Below are 14601 nucleotides of genomic sequence, written 5' to 3'. Positions count from 1 at the left end.
TTTAAGTCTGAATGATGTTTTATTTTTAAAAAATGACCAGATTCCCTCTGTTACATCCATCTAAGACTCATTCTTGACACTTGTCTCAGTCACGTGATACATTTATCCATCCCACCCTAAAGGCCGGTTCGTGAAAATATTTTCTGACATTAAACCGGTCCGTGGCTTAAAAAAGGTTGGGGACCACTGGTCTAGGGCTAAGGAGAGAAATGTTGAGGAGGCAGGACTTCAGGCCTGTTAGCCCTGTTTACCTGGGCAGTGGTGGGCAAACCAAGGCTCGCGAGCCACATGCGGTTCTTTGGCCCTCGAGTGTGGCTCTACCTCAAATACCACCTGTGGGCGTGTATGGGGGGGTGTCAGTTGGTCAGGTGACAGGAGATGGGGGGGTGGATACCTACCTGAAAAATGAAGAAGGTGAAAGCTGAGGCTGTGATTACCTTGAAAAAGAGAGGGGAAGGCCCTGGCCGGTTGGCTCAGTGGTAGAGCGTCGGCCTGGCGTGCAGGAGTCCTGGGTTTGATTCCTGGCCAGGGCACACAGAAGCACCCATCTGCTTCTCCACCCCTCCCCCTCTTCTTCCTCTCTGTCTCTCTCTTCCCTTCTTGCAGCCAAGGCTCCATTGGAGCAAAATTGGCCCAGGCGCTGAGGATGGCTCTGTGGCCTCTGCCTCAGGTGCTAGAATGGCTCTGGTTGCAACAGAGCACCGCCCCAGATGGGCAGAGCATCGCCCCCTGGTGGGCATGCCGGGTGGATCCCGGTCGGGCGCATGTGGGAGTCTGTCTGACTGCTTCCCCGTTTCCAACTTCAGAAAAATACAAAAAAAACCCAACAACAACAAAAAAAAGGAAAAGGGAGGGGGGCTTAAGGGGGAAAGGGAAGGGAAAGGAGGAGGGAAAGGGGAGCCACATGCTCACTCAACTCCTGCATGAATTGTAGGCCTCCCCTGCACTGCGACTGTTGCCTGAGCGACTGACCCCCCATCCCAGCACCTGCGTGCCGCACGTGGTATTTTATGCAAGAGCCACACTCAAGGGCCAAAAAGCCACATGTGGCTCACCAGCCGTGGTTTACCAACCACTGACCTAGAGGTATTCCACTTTGAACCTCTACATGTAATTTTATTTGAAGCAGAGGTGCTGTGGACCAAAATATTTAAAAATTTCCATCATTTTACAGATGAAGAAAGTGAAATTTATGAGAATTAAAGTAAATGGCAATATTGGGCTTAAAAACCTACATTCTCTAATTCTAGGTTGTGTGTTCTTTTTAGTTTGCTAGAGTTGCCATCCATATCACTTTAACCTCAAAAGTCTCACTTGTGCTTATATACCACAAATCACACATAAATAGCATACAATGAATAAAGTAGATTATCATAAGCAACTTTTACTGATTCTAATATGTTATTGTAAATGGCAAAATAGAGTAAACTAAAGGAAACGGGCAATCACTGCTGCTTCTAGGGAATCTCCCTAATTCATTTCAGTACTGTGGGATTCAAGAATAAGAAAGGATCTGAGTGAAAGTGGAAGTATATGACACCCTGTGCAGCATAATACCTGAAACACAGTAACTGTTAGTTCAGTTCTCCTTTATTCTCTCCATCCATCCCCCTTACTTTGAACAGGAATCTTAAAGCAGTAAGGAAATTTATTCATTACTTGAGTTAGCTTGAGAACACATTTTTAGAGGCAAGTCTTTCTTGAACACTAAAGTTAGGACCAAATTTAGTAGTACATATTATCTCTCTCCAATTAATAAAAGATGATATACATTTACCAACATGAAGATTCATTCACTTTAGTTGTTCATTGATTACTTCTCATATGTGCCTTGACTGTGGTGGGGGGTGGCTCCAGCTGAGCCAAGACCCCTTGGTCAAGCCAGCGACCTTCGGCTCAAGCTGGTGAGCCCCACTCAGCTGGCGACCTCGGGGTTTCAAACCTGGGTCCTCAGTGTCCCAGCCCGAGGCTCTATCTACTGCGCCACCACCTGGTCAGGCAGTATTGTGCTTTAACATTTCTCTTTTGGGTTCCTCAGAAGGTGTTTTAGTCTACCAGTTTTCTTCTCTTGGCGGCAGTTACTGTCTGGCTGGCCCAGTGTACATTCCAGTGCTGAGTACAGACAGCACGTATACGTACAGATACAGAAGCTAGTTCTTAGGCAGAATTAATACTTACCGTGCTTTCTGGTTTCCCAAAGTTGGAAATCGATTTTAGTTCCTTCTTATATATATATATTTTAAATTAATTAATTAATTAATTTATTTTTACAGGGACACAGAGAGAGTCAGATAGAGGGATAGATAGGGACAGACAGGAACGGAGAGAGATGAGAAGCATCAATCATCAGTTTTTCGTTGCGACACCTTAGTTGTTCATTGACTGCTTTCTCATATGTGCCATGACCGCGGGCCTTCAGCAGACCGAGTAACCCCTTGCTCGAGCCTGTGACCTTGGGTCCAAGCTGGTGAGCTTTTTGCTCAAGCCAGATGAGCCCGCGCTCAAGCTGGCAACCTTGGGGTCTCGAACCTGGGTCCTTCTGCATCCCAGTCCAATGCTCAATCCACTGCGCCACCGCCTGGTTAGGCAGTTCCTGCTTATTATTTGATAACTATTCACCTACTACATTAGTGAGGAAAAATAGCACTGAAAAAAATCACGGAGAAGCTGAACTGTAATGTCACCTTATTTTTCTTTCCTTTTTTCTGCAGAGAACACTGCTTGGATTCTGGGAGAAAACAGCTGGAAAAATGTCCCAAATCCATGGGACCTATATTGGTTTTCATCCCTATGATAATGTAGCTCTCAAGGTACATTTCTTTCCATGTTCTTTGGTTAGATATATTATATTTCATTTGGGCAATAACACTGAATGTATTTTTTGCTAAACCTAATTTCAAATTTATAAAACATTGGGAAATTTTTTTTTAATTTTTTTTTTTTTTTTTACAGATACAGAGTCAGAGAGAGGTATAGACAGGGATAAACAGACAGGAACAGAGAGATGAGAAGCATCAATCATTAGTTTTTCATTGCGTGTTGCAACACCTTAGTTGTTCATTGATTGCTTTCTCATATGTGCCTTGACCGCGGGCCTTCAGCAGACTGAGTAACCCCTTGCTTGAGCCAGCGACGTTGGGCTCAAGCTGGTGAGCTTTTGCTCAAACCAGATGAGCCCGCACCCTAGCTGGAGACCTTGGGGTCTCAAACCTGGGTCCTCTGCATCCCAGTCCGATGCTCTATCCACTGCGCCACTGCCTGGTCAGGCAGGAAACATATTTTTATACTTCTTTAGCCAGTCATTTTTCTGTACTTTCCTGATTCCAAATGCTATCAGCAACACTAACAAATACTTGGAATATTGCTGGAGGACCCAAAATAATAGTAGGTAGGTAATAAAGGAGGGAGAAAGTGAAAAGAAAATTAAAATATAAAAAATAAAAAATGGAAAAGAAAAAGTTAAGAGGAAAAACTGATGGAAAGTGGTCATGTGTTTCAAAAAATTACCAGATTGCCTACCTGACATTTAGAAATTAAAGAAAAATTTCCTTGCTTTAGTTTTATACTCAAGTCTTATTTGAAATTTATGATACAAAAATTATGCCAGTTTGGTCATTATATATGTGTGTGATTGTGGCTGAAGAGATGACTGCATTAGATCAACTCTTTGTGTAACACCTACATATAAAAGGTACTCTCAGCCTATAATTATAAAGCTTTTAACATTTGTATATTTTCCCATCAATCTTCTTTGCATATAGCTTATTCAGCAGAGTCACACTATGTTCATCTTTTTGCTAAGATAAGTTTCAGGACCTTCAAACTTATCATTCTGCCTTATTTTCAGTAGAGCTTGAAAATGATGTTGGTGGATTTTTTCAAGCTAGATGTGCTATCTGTGATGGGTTCATATTTTGCAACTGTATATTTCTGGGATTTAGTATGTTTTTTTTGTTTGTTTTTTTTGTTTTGTTTTTTTAGAGAGAGAGAGAAAGGGAGAGGGATGAGAAGCACGAACTCGTAGTTATGGCACTTTAGTTGTTCATTGCTTTCTCATAAATGCCTTGACTGGAGGGCTCCAGATGAGCCAGTAACCCATTTGCTCCAGCCAGTGACCTTGGGCTCAAGCCAGTGACCTTTGGGCTCAAGCTAGTGACTATGGGACCATGTCTGTGATCCCACACTCAAGGTAGATGAGCCCATGCTCAAGCCAGCGACCTTAGGGTTTCAACTAACCTGTGTCCCAGGTCCATGCTCTATCCACTGTGCCACCTGTGGTCAGGCTGCTACGGATTTTTAAGTCACATTCTGACACAGCATATTACAGTCTAATAGATACCCTTGAATTTGTGTTTTTGTTTTTTGTTGTGTGTTTTGTTTTTTTCCTTTTTCTATATTAATGCTTCACTGGATAGCATATTATGTATTTAGCCAAATTTAATATATAATTTCTACTCAGAATTGAAGTCAAAATCTTCAACTGTTTTTAGAGCATTGCAGTACAGGCTAGCAACAAATGTAAGTCTTCTTTGGCATATCACAAAGTTGTAAACCCTGGGCTAACCCACGTAACAGTGAGTGGTTTCCAAGGACACAAGGTTCAGTTTAAATTATATTAGCATACATATCCCATATCTCTCTGTCTACTTCAGAGCAATTCCTATTTTATATTGTTGTTTAGAATTTTTATTTTAAAAATAATATTTTTTGCACAAAGAGAGGAACAGATTCTTTTCCTCTACTTAATATTGAATTTACTTTTCTTTAATTGATTAATTTTAGAGAGACAGGGAGACAGAGAGAGAGTAGTATTCATTTGTTGTCCCACTTAGTTGTGCATTCATTGGTTGCTTCCCTTCGTGTCCTGACCAGAGAGCAAACCTACAATCTTGGCATTTTAGGATGACATTCTAACCGACCAAGCTAACCAGGCAGGGCTTAACATTGAATTTCTTATCCTTAGCAACTACAAGACACTTCAAGCAAGCTTCCTGAAGACCACAAAGAAGAACAAATAGAAAACAATTCACTCACTGAAAACCTCAATAAGTAAGCAGGCAAAAGTTATTTTTCATATTATGGAAGTCCTTGGACACCATTGTATATTTGGAAAGAGTTGTTTCTTGTCTGGCTTACTGAATACTTTTTCCTATGTCATTTTTCCAGTTAACATTAAAATTTTGTTTTGAAGCTTTTTTCTCTCCCATTTTTAACACGGCAGGGAAAATAATGACAGGAGTGCAAAACTGTTTAGGAGTTTAGGAGACTGAGCCTTGTATGAAGAATCTCTACGTAGTGAGTCCCAGAAGTGGCAGCTTAAGAAAGAAAGGGACAGGTGCCAGCACCTTTGGGACCTGAAGCTGGTGAAAATCAATACCCCAAGTAACACCGATGGGCCTCGGCTAGGCTACCTGAAAATGGAGCTCTTGCTGTACCCATCCTTCATGTTGCCTGAGTTCCCCTTTATTACATCTTCCCTTTGTTTTCCATTAAGAGCTGCCACTTACATGTCATTTTAACCAGGTTGCACTGAGTATAATATTGAACCCAGAAGAAAGGCCTGAACAATTATAAACCAGATACTGTGCATTTCTCTCTTTCCTTTGTGGGGAAATTAAAAACATTTTGGCTAACTTAAATATATAAATGTTTTAGGATGTAGATTAAATAATCAAATGTATAGTTACAAATTAATGTTAATTTGGGTCTACAGTGACATTTAAAATCAAATTGCTTTAAATTTATTAACTTAGTAAATTTTTTCCATTATCACATTTTATGAAATTTTTATTCTCATGTATCTTTAGCATTGTGACAGATAGCCTCCTTTTGAGTTAACTAATACATTCCAAAGCATTTCATCTTCTCTCCCATCTAAGTTGTTGAAAAACCAAATATGTATACTGTCATTGGAAATTTTATTCTAAGTCATAAGTATGTATCTACTCTGTAGGCTTAGTTTTGTGGTATTTGCAAATAAATACTGCATTATTTTTTAAATAACCTTAAAAACTTATTTAAAACAACCTTTAATACTAGAATTTTGAGGCTATATTCCAGGAATGCTAATGACTAAATCTGTGTTCAATTTCTTTGTCTCTCTCTCTCTCTTTTTTTTTTTTACACTAGATGGATGATATAAATATCCAAAAGTAGCACCAACTGAGAATATTTTAGGCAAACGTGTCTTGTTTTGCAAACATCACTTTGTTCAAATTAGAGTACCCATTTTTTTTTCCTGCATTTCTTAATTCCCAAGTGGTGTTGAGCAAAAACCCTTCAGTGCTTGAAAGCTAAACTTTATATACAATGCCTTTGGTGACAGATGTTCTCTGTAATATAGTGCAGTGCTAAACATGGTGCCTGGTGCCTCGTCAACACTCAACAAATGCTAATGAATGAATGAGGGGTGAAGGGTTATGTTCACAGTCTGTGTAGATTTAGAGAAGTAGACTTTGTCTCCAACAGATTTTAGGAGATCTACTGGCCAACAAGTTAAAACAAAATAATTAAGCCATATAAAACTGTGAAATGTGAGTCCTAAATATATTTTAACCAAAATCTTTGCAATTTTTGGTTTTTGCTTTAGGTTAGTTTTGTCAGATGAGGAAGTGAGCTTGGGAAGTGAACCAGGTAAGATGGTAAATTAACATGTTGAAATGATCACATTTTAAATGTAACAGTTTTTTAAAAGATTATTTTAAAATATATTTTTTTAAAATGTGAGGTCACTTTTTTTTAGTTTATATTCAATATTATTTTATATTAGTTTCAGGTGTGAAGTGTAGTGGTTAGACAAATATATACAGTGTGTCCGTAAAGTCATGGTGCACTTTTGACCGGTCACAGGAAAGCAACAAAAGACGATAGAAATGTGAAATCTGTACCAAATAAAAGGAAAACTCTCCCAGTTTCATACCTATTTAGTGCAGTTTGATGTGGGCGCACACACAGATTTTTTAGGACTTCTTAGGTAGCTATCCCGTATAACCTCTACAGACTCCTCACTGATGGCCTACCAGAACGGGGTTTCTTCACCAAACTGCCAGTTTCCTTCAACTACTTATCCCACTGAGTAATGTTATTCCTATGTGGTGGCGCTTCGTTATAAATGCACCGATATTCACATTGCACTTTGGTCACGGATTCGAATTTAGCGAGCCACAGAACACACTGAACTTTCCTCTGTACCGTCCACATCTCGACTGGCATGGCTGTGGGCTGCTCTGCTGTATACACGGTGTTACGTCATCATCTGCGCGTGGCACATGCTGCCACATCATCCTACAGAAACTGGGAGGGTTTTCCTTTTATTTGGTGCAGATTTCACATTTCTATTGTCTTTTGTTGTTTTCCTGTGACCAGTCAAAAGTGCACCATGGCTTTATGGACACATTGTACTTTACAAAGTGTTCCCTCCGATATTTCTAATACCCACCTGTCACTATACACAGTTATTGCAATTTATTGATTATATATTATTGACTGTATGCCAGGGCCTCTTGTCTTTTTTTTATAATAGTCATTGTAACAGATATGAGGTGATATCTCATTGTGGTGTTTTTTTTTTAAAGATTTTATTTATTCATTATAGAGAAGGGAGAGAGAGAGAGAGAGAAGGGGGGAGGAGCAGGAAGCATCAACTCCCATATGTGCCTTGACCAGGCAAGCCCAGGGTTTTGAACCGGCAACCTCAGCGTTTCCAGGTTGACGCTTTATCCACTGCGCCACCACAGGTCAGGCTCATTATGGTTTTGATTTGAGTTTCCCTAATATTTAGTGATGTAGAGCACCTTTTTGTTTATCTGTTGGCCATTTGTATGTCTTCTTTGGTTGGAAAAGATGTCCATGCAGGTTTTTTGCCCATTTTACATCAGATTATTTGGGGTTTGTTGTTTGCTATTGAGTTATATGAGTTCCTTATATATATATATTGGATATGAACTCCTTATCAGATATATAGTTTGCCAACACTCTAATGATGAGCCAACCAGCCAGGGCCTATATCATTTTTTTTTTTTTCATTTTTCTGAAGCTGGAAACAAGGAGAGACAGTCAGACAGACTCCCGCATGCGCCCGACCGGGATCCACCTGGCACACCCACCATGGGGCGATGCTCTGCCCATCCTGGGCATCGCCATATTGCGACCAGAGCCACTCTAGCGCCTGAGGCAGAGGCCACAGAGCCATCCCCAGCGCCTGGGCCATCTTTGCTCCAATGGAGCCTTGCTGCGGGAGGGGAAGAGAGAGACAGAGAGGAAGGAGAGGGGGAGGGGTGGAGAGCAGATGGGCGCTTCTCTTGTGTGCCCTGGCCGGAAATCGAACCCGGGTCCTCCGCACGCTAGGCCGACGCTCTACCGCTGAGCCAACTGGCCAGGGCTATATCATTTTTTTTTTTTTTTACAGAGGCAGAGATAGATAGGGACAGACAGATAGGAATGGAGAGAGATGAGAAGCATCAATCATCAGTTTCTTGTTGCACGTTGCGACTTCTTAGTTGTTCATTGATTGCTTTCTCACATGTGCCTTGACCGCGGGCCTTCAGCAGACCGAGTAACCCCCTGCTGGAGCCAGCGACCTTGGGTCCAAGCTGGTGAGCTCTTTGCTCAAGCCAGATGAGCCCGCGCTCAAGCTGGCGACCTCGGGGTCTCGAACCTGGGTCCTTCCGCATCCCAGTCTGATGCTCTATCCACTGCGCCACCACCTGGTCAGGCTATATCATTTTTTTTAAATGCCATTTTTTTTGCCACAGGAATTTCAGATAAGTTCCAATCATATACTAGATTTCTGTATGTACTTAAGTCTGTTTTTGGCCCTGGCCAGTTAGCTCAGTGGTAGAGCGTCAGCCCAGCGTGTGGAAGTCCCAGGTTCAATTTCCAGTCAGGGCACACAGGAGAAGCGACCATCTGCTTCTCCACCCCTCCCTCTCCTTCTCTCTCTCTCTCTCTCTCTCTCTCTCTCTCTCTCTCTTCTCCCCTCCTTCTCCCACAGCCATGGCTCAAATGGTTTGAGCAATTGGCCCCAGGCATGGAGGATGACTCCATGGCTTTGCCTCAGGTGCTAAAATAGCTCGGTTAAATGAGCAATGGAGCTGCAGCCCCAGATGGGCAGAGCATGGCCCAGTAGGGGGCTTGCCAGGTGAATCCTGGTCAGGGTGCATGTAGAAGTCTGTCTCTCTGCCTCCCCGCCACTGACCTGACCAAGTGGCAGCACAGTGGACAGAGTGTTGGTCTGGGGCACTGAGGACCCAGGTTCAAAACCCTGAGGTTGCAGCTTGAGCATGGGCCCATCTGGCTTGAGCACAGGCTAACCAGCTTAAGTGTCAGGTCAGTAGCTCGAGTGTGGGATCAGACATGAGCCCATGATCGCTGGCTTGAGCCTAAGGTCTCTGGCTTGGCTGGAGCATACTCCCCACCCTGGTCAGGGCACATATGAGAAAGCCATCGATGAACAACTGAGGTGCCATAACTATGAGTTGATGTTTCTTATCTCTCTCCCTTCTTGTCTGTCTGTCTGTCTCTCTCTCTAAAAAAAAAAAATCTATTTCTGGGCTTTCTTTATATTTCATTGATGGGTGATTACACCAGTGCCACATGGTTCTAATTAGAGAAATTTATTTGAGTGTTTTTGTATCTAGTGGGATTATATCCTTCTCTCCTTTTCATTCCTTTCTTAGCTATTCTTGCATGTTAATTTTCTATATGAAAGCAAACTTTGTATCAAATTGTCTAGCACCATAAAAAATCTCATGGATACTTTCATTGTATTAAGATTAAATATGAAAACTGACAGCATGATGATGTCAAAACTGCCTAACCAAAATACAAGGGACCTCTTTCTATTTATTAAAGTTTACTTGTAGAGCTTTCAGATGTAGTTATTTTCATATAGGTTTTGAATATTTCTTACATTTATTTCTAAGTATTTTATCTTTTTAGTTGCCATTATAAAAAGGCTTTCTTTCTTATTATATCTTTTGATTGGTTATTGTTTTATATATGAATGCTGTTGATTTGCATATTAATTTTATGTACTGCTACCTTGCTGAATAGTTTTATAGTTTGGGTTTTATCAATTTTCTAGTTTTCCAGGTATACTATAATGACATCTGCAAATAGAAATAGGCCAGTTTTTTCTTTACCAAGTCTTATCACTGAAGTTAATTTCTTTTTCTTTTATTTTTTATTTTTTTTACAGGGACAGAGAGAGAATCAGATAGAGGGATAGATAGGGACAGACAGACAGGAATGGAGAGAGTTGAGAAGCATCAATCATCAGTTTTTCATCGCGACACCGTAGTTGTTCATTGATTGCTTTCTCATATGTGCCTTGACCGCAGGCCTTCAGCAGTCTGAGTAACCCCCACTCGAGCCAGTGACCTTAGGTCCAAGCTGGTGAGCTTTTTGCTCAAGCCAGATGAGCCCGTGCTCAAGCTGGCCACCCCCGGGGTCTCGAACCTGGGTCCTTCCTCATCCCAGTCCGACGTTCTATCCACTGCGCCACTGCCTGGTCAGGCAATTTCTTTTGTTTAATTGCATTGGTTACTACCTCCAGAACAGTGTTAAATTGTAGTGGGCATTTTAGTTATAAGTCCATTTTTGTCATTGTGCATTAGTCTGTTGATATTTTATTTACTATGTTTGCATTATTATTCATTTCCCTGCGAAAATTTGTAGGCCTGGTGGTTTTTGTTTTCTTCTCTATGGAAATTGGCCTATTTAAGGTATCTATCTGTACTGGGATCAGTTTTAGTAAGTTATATTTATCTCCACTTTTACTCATTTTCTCTAGATTTTGCCATTTACTTACATAGAGTTGTACAAAATCTCTTTTGATTATTTTTTTAAAGATTTATCTTGTTTTTATTATTATTGATTTTAGCCAGAGAGGGAGTTGCGACGGGGGTGGGGAACATTGATCTGTTCTGGCATGTGCCCCGACCGGGGATTGAACCAACAACTTCTGTGATTTAGGCCGATGTTCAACCAACAGAGCTATCTGGCCAGGGCTCTTGATTTTTTTAACAGCTTTGAAGTATAATTTTAATGCCATAAAATTCACCAATTATAAGTGTAAAATTGATTTTTAGTAAATTTATAGTTTTGCAATCATCATAATTGACTAATAGAAATTTCTATTACCCTCAAAATTCTCTCATTCTTGTTTGCAATTAATTCTTTTTCCCACTCCCTGCCTTAGGAAATGGCTAATCTGATTTCTGTTTCTGTAAATTTCCCTTTCTGGAACATTTCATATAATGTTCCAGACTACAAAAGGTGGTCTTTTTTTTTGTCTGGCTTTTTGTGTTTTTCATTAAGCATAATTTTTTTCTCTTTTAAAGAGAGGCAGGGAGATAGGAATTGAGCTATTCCTGTATGTGCCCTGACTGGGGATCGAACTGAAGAATAATGTTTTTTTAGATTCTTCCATGTTGTTGTGTATAGCAGTAGTTCATTACTTTCTTTCCCCCTAAATATTTTAATGTAGTAAAAAATACACATACTATTTACCATCTTAACCATTTTAAGTGTACAGTTTAGTGGTATTTAATGCATTCATAATTTTTTTACAACTATTACCACCATCCATCTCAGTAACTCTTTTCATTGTATATCCATTAAAAAATTTTTAAATTTTATGAAGTCTACTGTACTTTACCATTTTTTTCTTCTATGGATTGTTCTTTTGGTGTCATAGTAAGAACTCTGCCTAATGCAAGGTCACAAAGATTTTCTTTTAAGTTTTTTTTTAGAAATATTCCAATTTTAGCTTTTACAAGTAGGACTATGATCATTTTGAGTTAATTGTTGTGTATGGTGTGAGGCATCTCAGGTTTTTTGTTTTTGTTTATTGCATGTGCATAGCCAGTTGTCCCAGCAGCATTGGTTAAAAAGACTTTTCTCTTTTCATTTCATTTTCTTGCATTTCAAGTGTCCAAAAAAGTTAAGGGTGTATTTCTGGATTCTAAATTCTGTTCCACTGATCTAAATACCTATCCTTGGCTAGTACTATACTATTTTAATTACTGTGGCTTTATAATAAATTTTTTAATTAGTTAGTATAAGTCCCACAACACTGTTGTTTTTTCAAAGTTGTTTTGGCTATTCTAACTCCTTTGCATTTCTATATAAACTTTACAATTAGCTTGTCAATTTCTGCAAAAAAAAAAAAAGGATTGAATTCATTCATCAATTTGGAGTTAATTGTCATGTGGACAGTATTGTCATTCCAGTCTATAAATATTTCAGTAGTTTGTCTATGATATACCTAGATCAGGATCTCTCTGTTCTTTGTATTCATTCTACTTGGGTTTTCTTAAATTTGTTGGATGAGTAGATTGATGTTTTCAATAAAGTTGGGACATTTTGTCCATTATTTCTTACCCCCATCCCATTCTTTTGAGGCTTTCATTATGTATAATGCTTTTGGTGTTGGCATACCATTTCTCAGAATCTGTTCATTTTCCTTTATTCTTTTTCTCCTCTCTGTTCTTAGATCATATAATCTCTAACCAGTCTATCTTGAAATTAGCTAATTCCTTATGTTAGTTCAGATCTACTGTTGATCCTCTAGTGAATTTTTCATTTGTTATTGTATTTTTCAATTTCAGTATTTGTTTCGTCCTTTTTTTGTGATCTCTCTTTATTGATATTGTCTATTTGTTGCAATGTTGCCATCATACCTTCCTATACTTTTTTTTAAAGATTGCTTTACATTTTTCAGCTCTATTGCAATAGAATTGATAAATAAAATTGTAAGGTATTTAAAGAGTACAATGTGTGGATATGATATGTGTATACATTTTTTTAAAATTTTTTTTTTATTTTTTTACAGGGACAGAGAGAGAGTCAGAGGGATAGATATAGACAGACAGATAGGAACAGAGAGAGATGGGAAGCATCAATCATCAGTTTTTCGTTGCAACACTGTAGTTGTTCATTGATTGCTTTCTCATATGTGCCATGACCGCGGGCCTTCAGCAGACTGAGTAACCCCCTGCTCGAGCCAATGACCCTGGGTTCAAGCTGGTGAGCTTTTTGCTCAAGCCAGATGAGCCCACGCTCAAGCTGGCAACCCCCGGGGTCTCGAACCTGGGTCCTTCCGCATCCCAGTTCGACGCTCTATCCACTGCGCCACCACCTGGTCAGGCTATGTATACATTTTGAAGAGCCTCCCATCTATTAGCATCTATCACCTCACTTCCTTAATTGAATCGTACTTCCCTTTATTTCTTTAAATATGTTTATAAGGATTACTTTGAAATCTGTTAAATCTGACACTTGGTTGCTCTGACAGGAAATTTCTGTTGCCTGCCTTCTTGCTGTTATATTTTGGCAATTTTGGCTACTAGTTCTCTCTTGGGCTTGTTATTACTTGCTTCTTTATTTGCTTAGTGATAGGCTAGATTATTTCAGTGGAATCTATTCCTGCAGTAGTGGAACTCCTCATGTGATGCAAGCTAGGTTTATTATACCACCTGTCACTCTGGGCTAGGTTTATAACCACGGTCCCCCCACCTATTCCCCCCTCCCCTTCCCTCCTCTCTTCCCCCTCCTTTCCTCCCACCCCTTCCCCCTCCCCTTCCCCCCTCCCTTTTACCCTCTCTTTTCCTCAAGTTGGTGTGGCTTTTCCTTATATCAAGGGCACATATTAGGTAAAACCCACAGGTCCTTTATTCATGTTTTTTCCCTTCAGTTTCTTTATCCTAAACCAGTGGTCGGCAAACCACGGCTGGCGAGCCACATGCTCACTCAGCTGTGCATGAACTCACGCGCCTCCCCCCTGGCCCTGTATCCTCTCCTGCGGTTCTCCTCCCCTATGCACCTGCACGTGGTATTTTGTGGTAGATACGGGCCTCGCCAGCTTCGGTTTGCCGACCTCTGCCCCAAGAAGCAGAAAGTATTCTGTGGTTCCCATTAGTCTTGAGACTGGCCGGTTCCCAAACTCTCTGGGCCTTGTGTTCCCCACCTGAAAAATGAAAAATGTGAAAGCTGAGACTGTGATTACCTTGGAAAGGGGAGGGGGGAAGGGGAAGGGGGGAAAGGGGGGGAAAGGGAGGGGGAGGGGTGGGGGAAATGGGAGTGAGGAAGGGAGGGGAAGGAGAACCACGTGCTCACTCAACTTGTGCATGAATCCCCACACTCAAGGGGCCAAAGAGCCGTGTGTGGCTCGAGAGCCGGGGTTTGCCAACCACTAGCCTAGCTAATTAGAAATAATTTTTACAATTTATTTAAAAATGTTAATAGGAAAGCAGTGAAACAAATTTGAATTACCTTACATTCTCTTCTCATTTCTTTAAAAAAATTGTTTTTATTTTCACTCAACAGTTACAGAAGATTTACCAGTAGATTCACTGGAAGATGATTTTGAGAAGGAATTCTCATTTCTGAACAGCCTTCTAAGTCCTGGTTCTTCAAATACTAGTGAATTTACCGGAGAATACCAGACTGCCTTTGGGAGCCCCAGTGCCAGTCTCACGACCCAGGAACCTTCTGCGGGGTCTGAGCCCCTTGCTCATTCCGCACAGTTCCTTCCTTCACATCTCTTTGACCTTGGCCTTCATGAGGCTGGAGCTCTCAACAGTAAGTGTCTATGAAACA

General features: G+C 40.5%; 1 protein-coding gene across 4 annotated transcripts in view; it reads left to right on the top strand.

Annotated features, from left to right (window-relative positions):
- ICA1L (islet cell autoantigen 1 like) overlaps positions 1–14601 on the top strand; it is a 53050-nt gene that overhangs the window by 26189 nt on the left and 12260 nt on the right. For all 4 annotated transcript variants that reach the window (XM_066279643.1, XM_066279640.1, XM_066279639.1 and 1 more), the window contains exons 7-10: positions 2712–2810; positions 4964–5049; positions 6590–6633; positions 14329–14583. In XM_066279643.1, the coding sequence (XP_066135740.1) occupies positions 2712–2810; positions 4964–5049; positions 6590–6633; positions 14329–14583 (484 nt within the window). The remainder of the gene's footprint in view (positions 1–2711; positions 2811–4963; positions 5050–6589; positions 6634–14328; positions 14584–14601) is intronic.

Source organism: Saccopteryx bilineata, chromosome 5 (genome assembly GCF_036850765.1).
Source record: "Saccopteryx bilineata isolate mSacBil1 chromosome 5, mSacBil1_pri_phased_curated, whole genome shotgun sequence".
Taxonomy (NCBI): domain Eukaryota; kingdom Metazoa; phylum Chordata; class Mammalia; order Chiroptera; family Emballonuridae; genus Saccopteryx; species Saccopteryx bilineata.
This window is presented reverse-complemented; position numbering and strand designations above follow the sequence as displayed.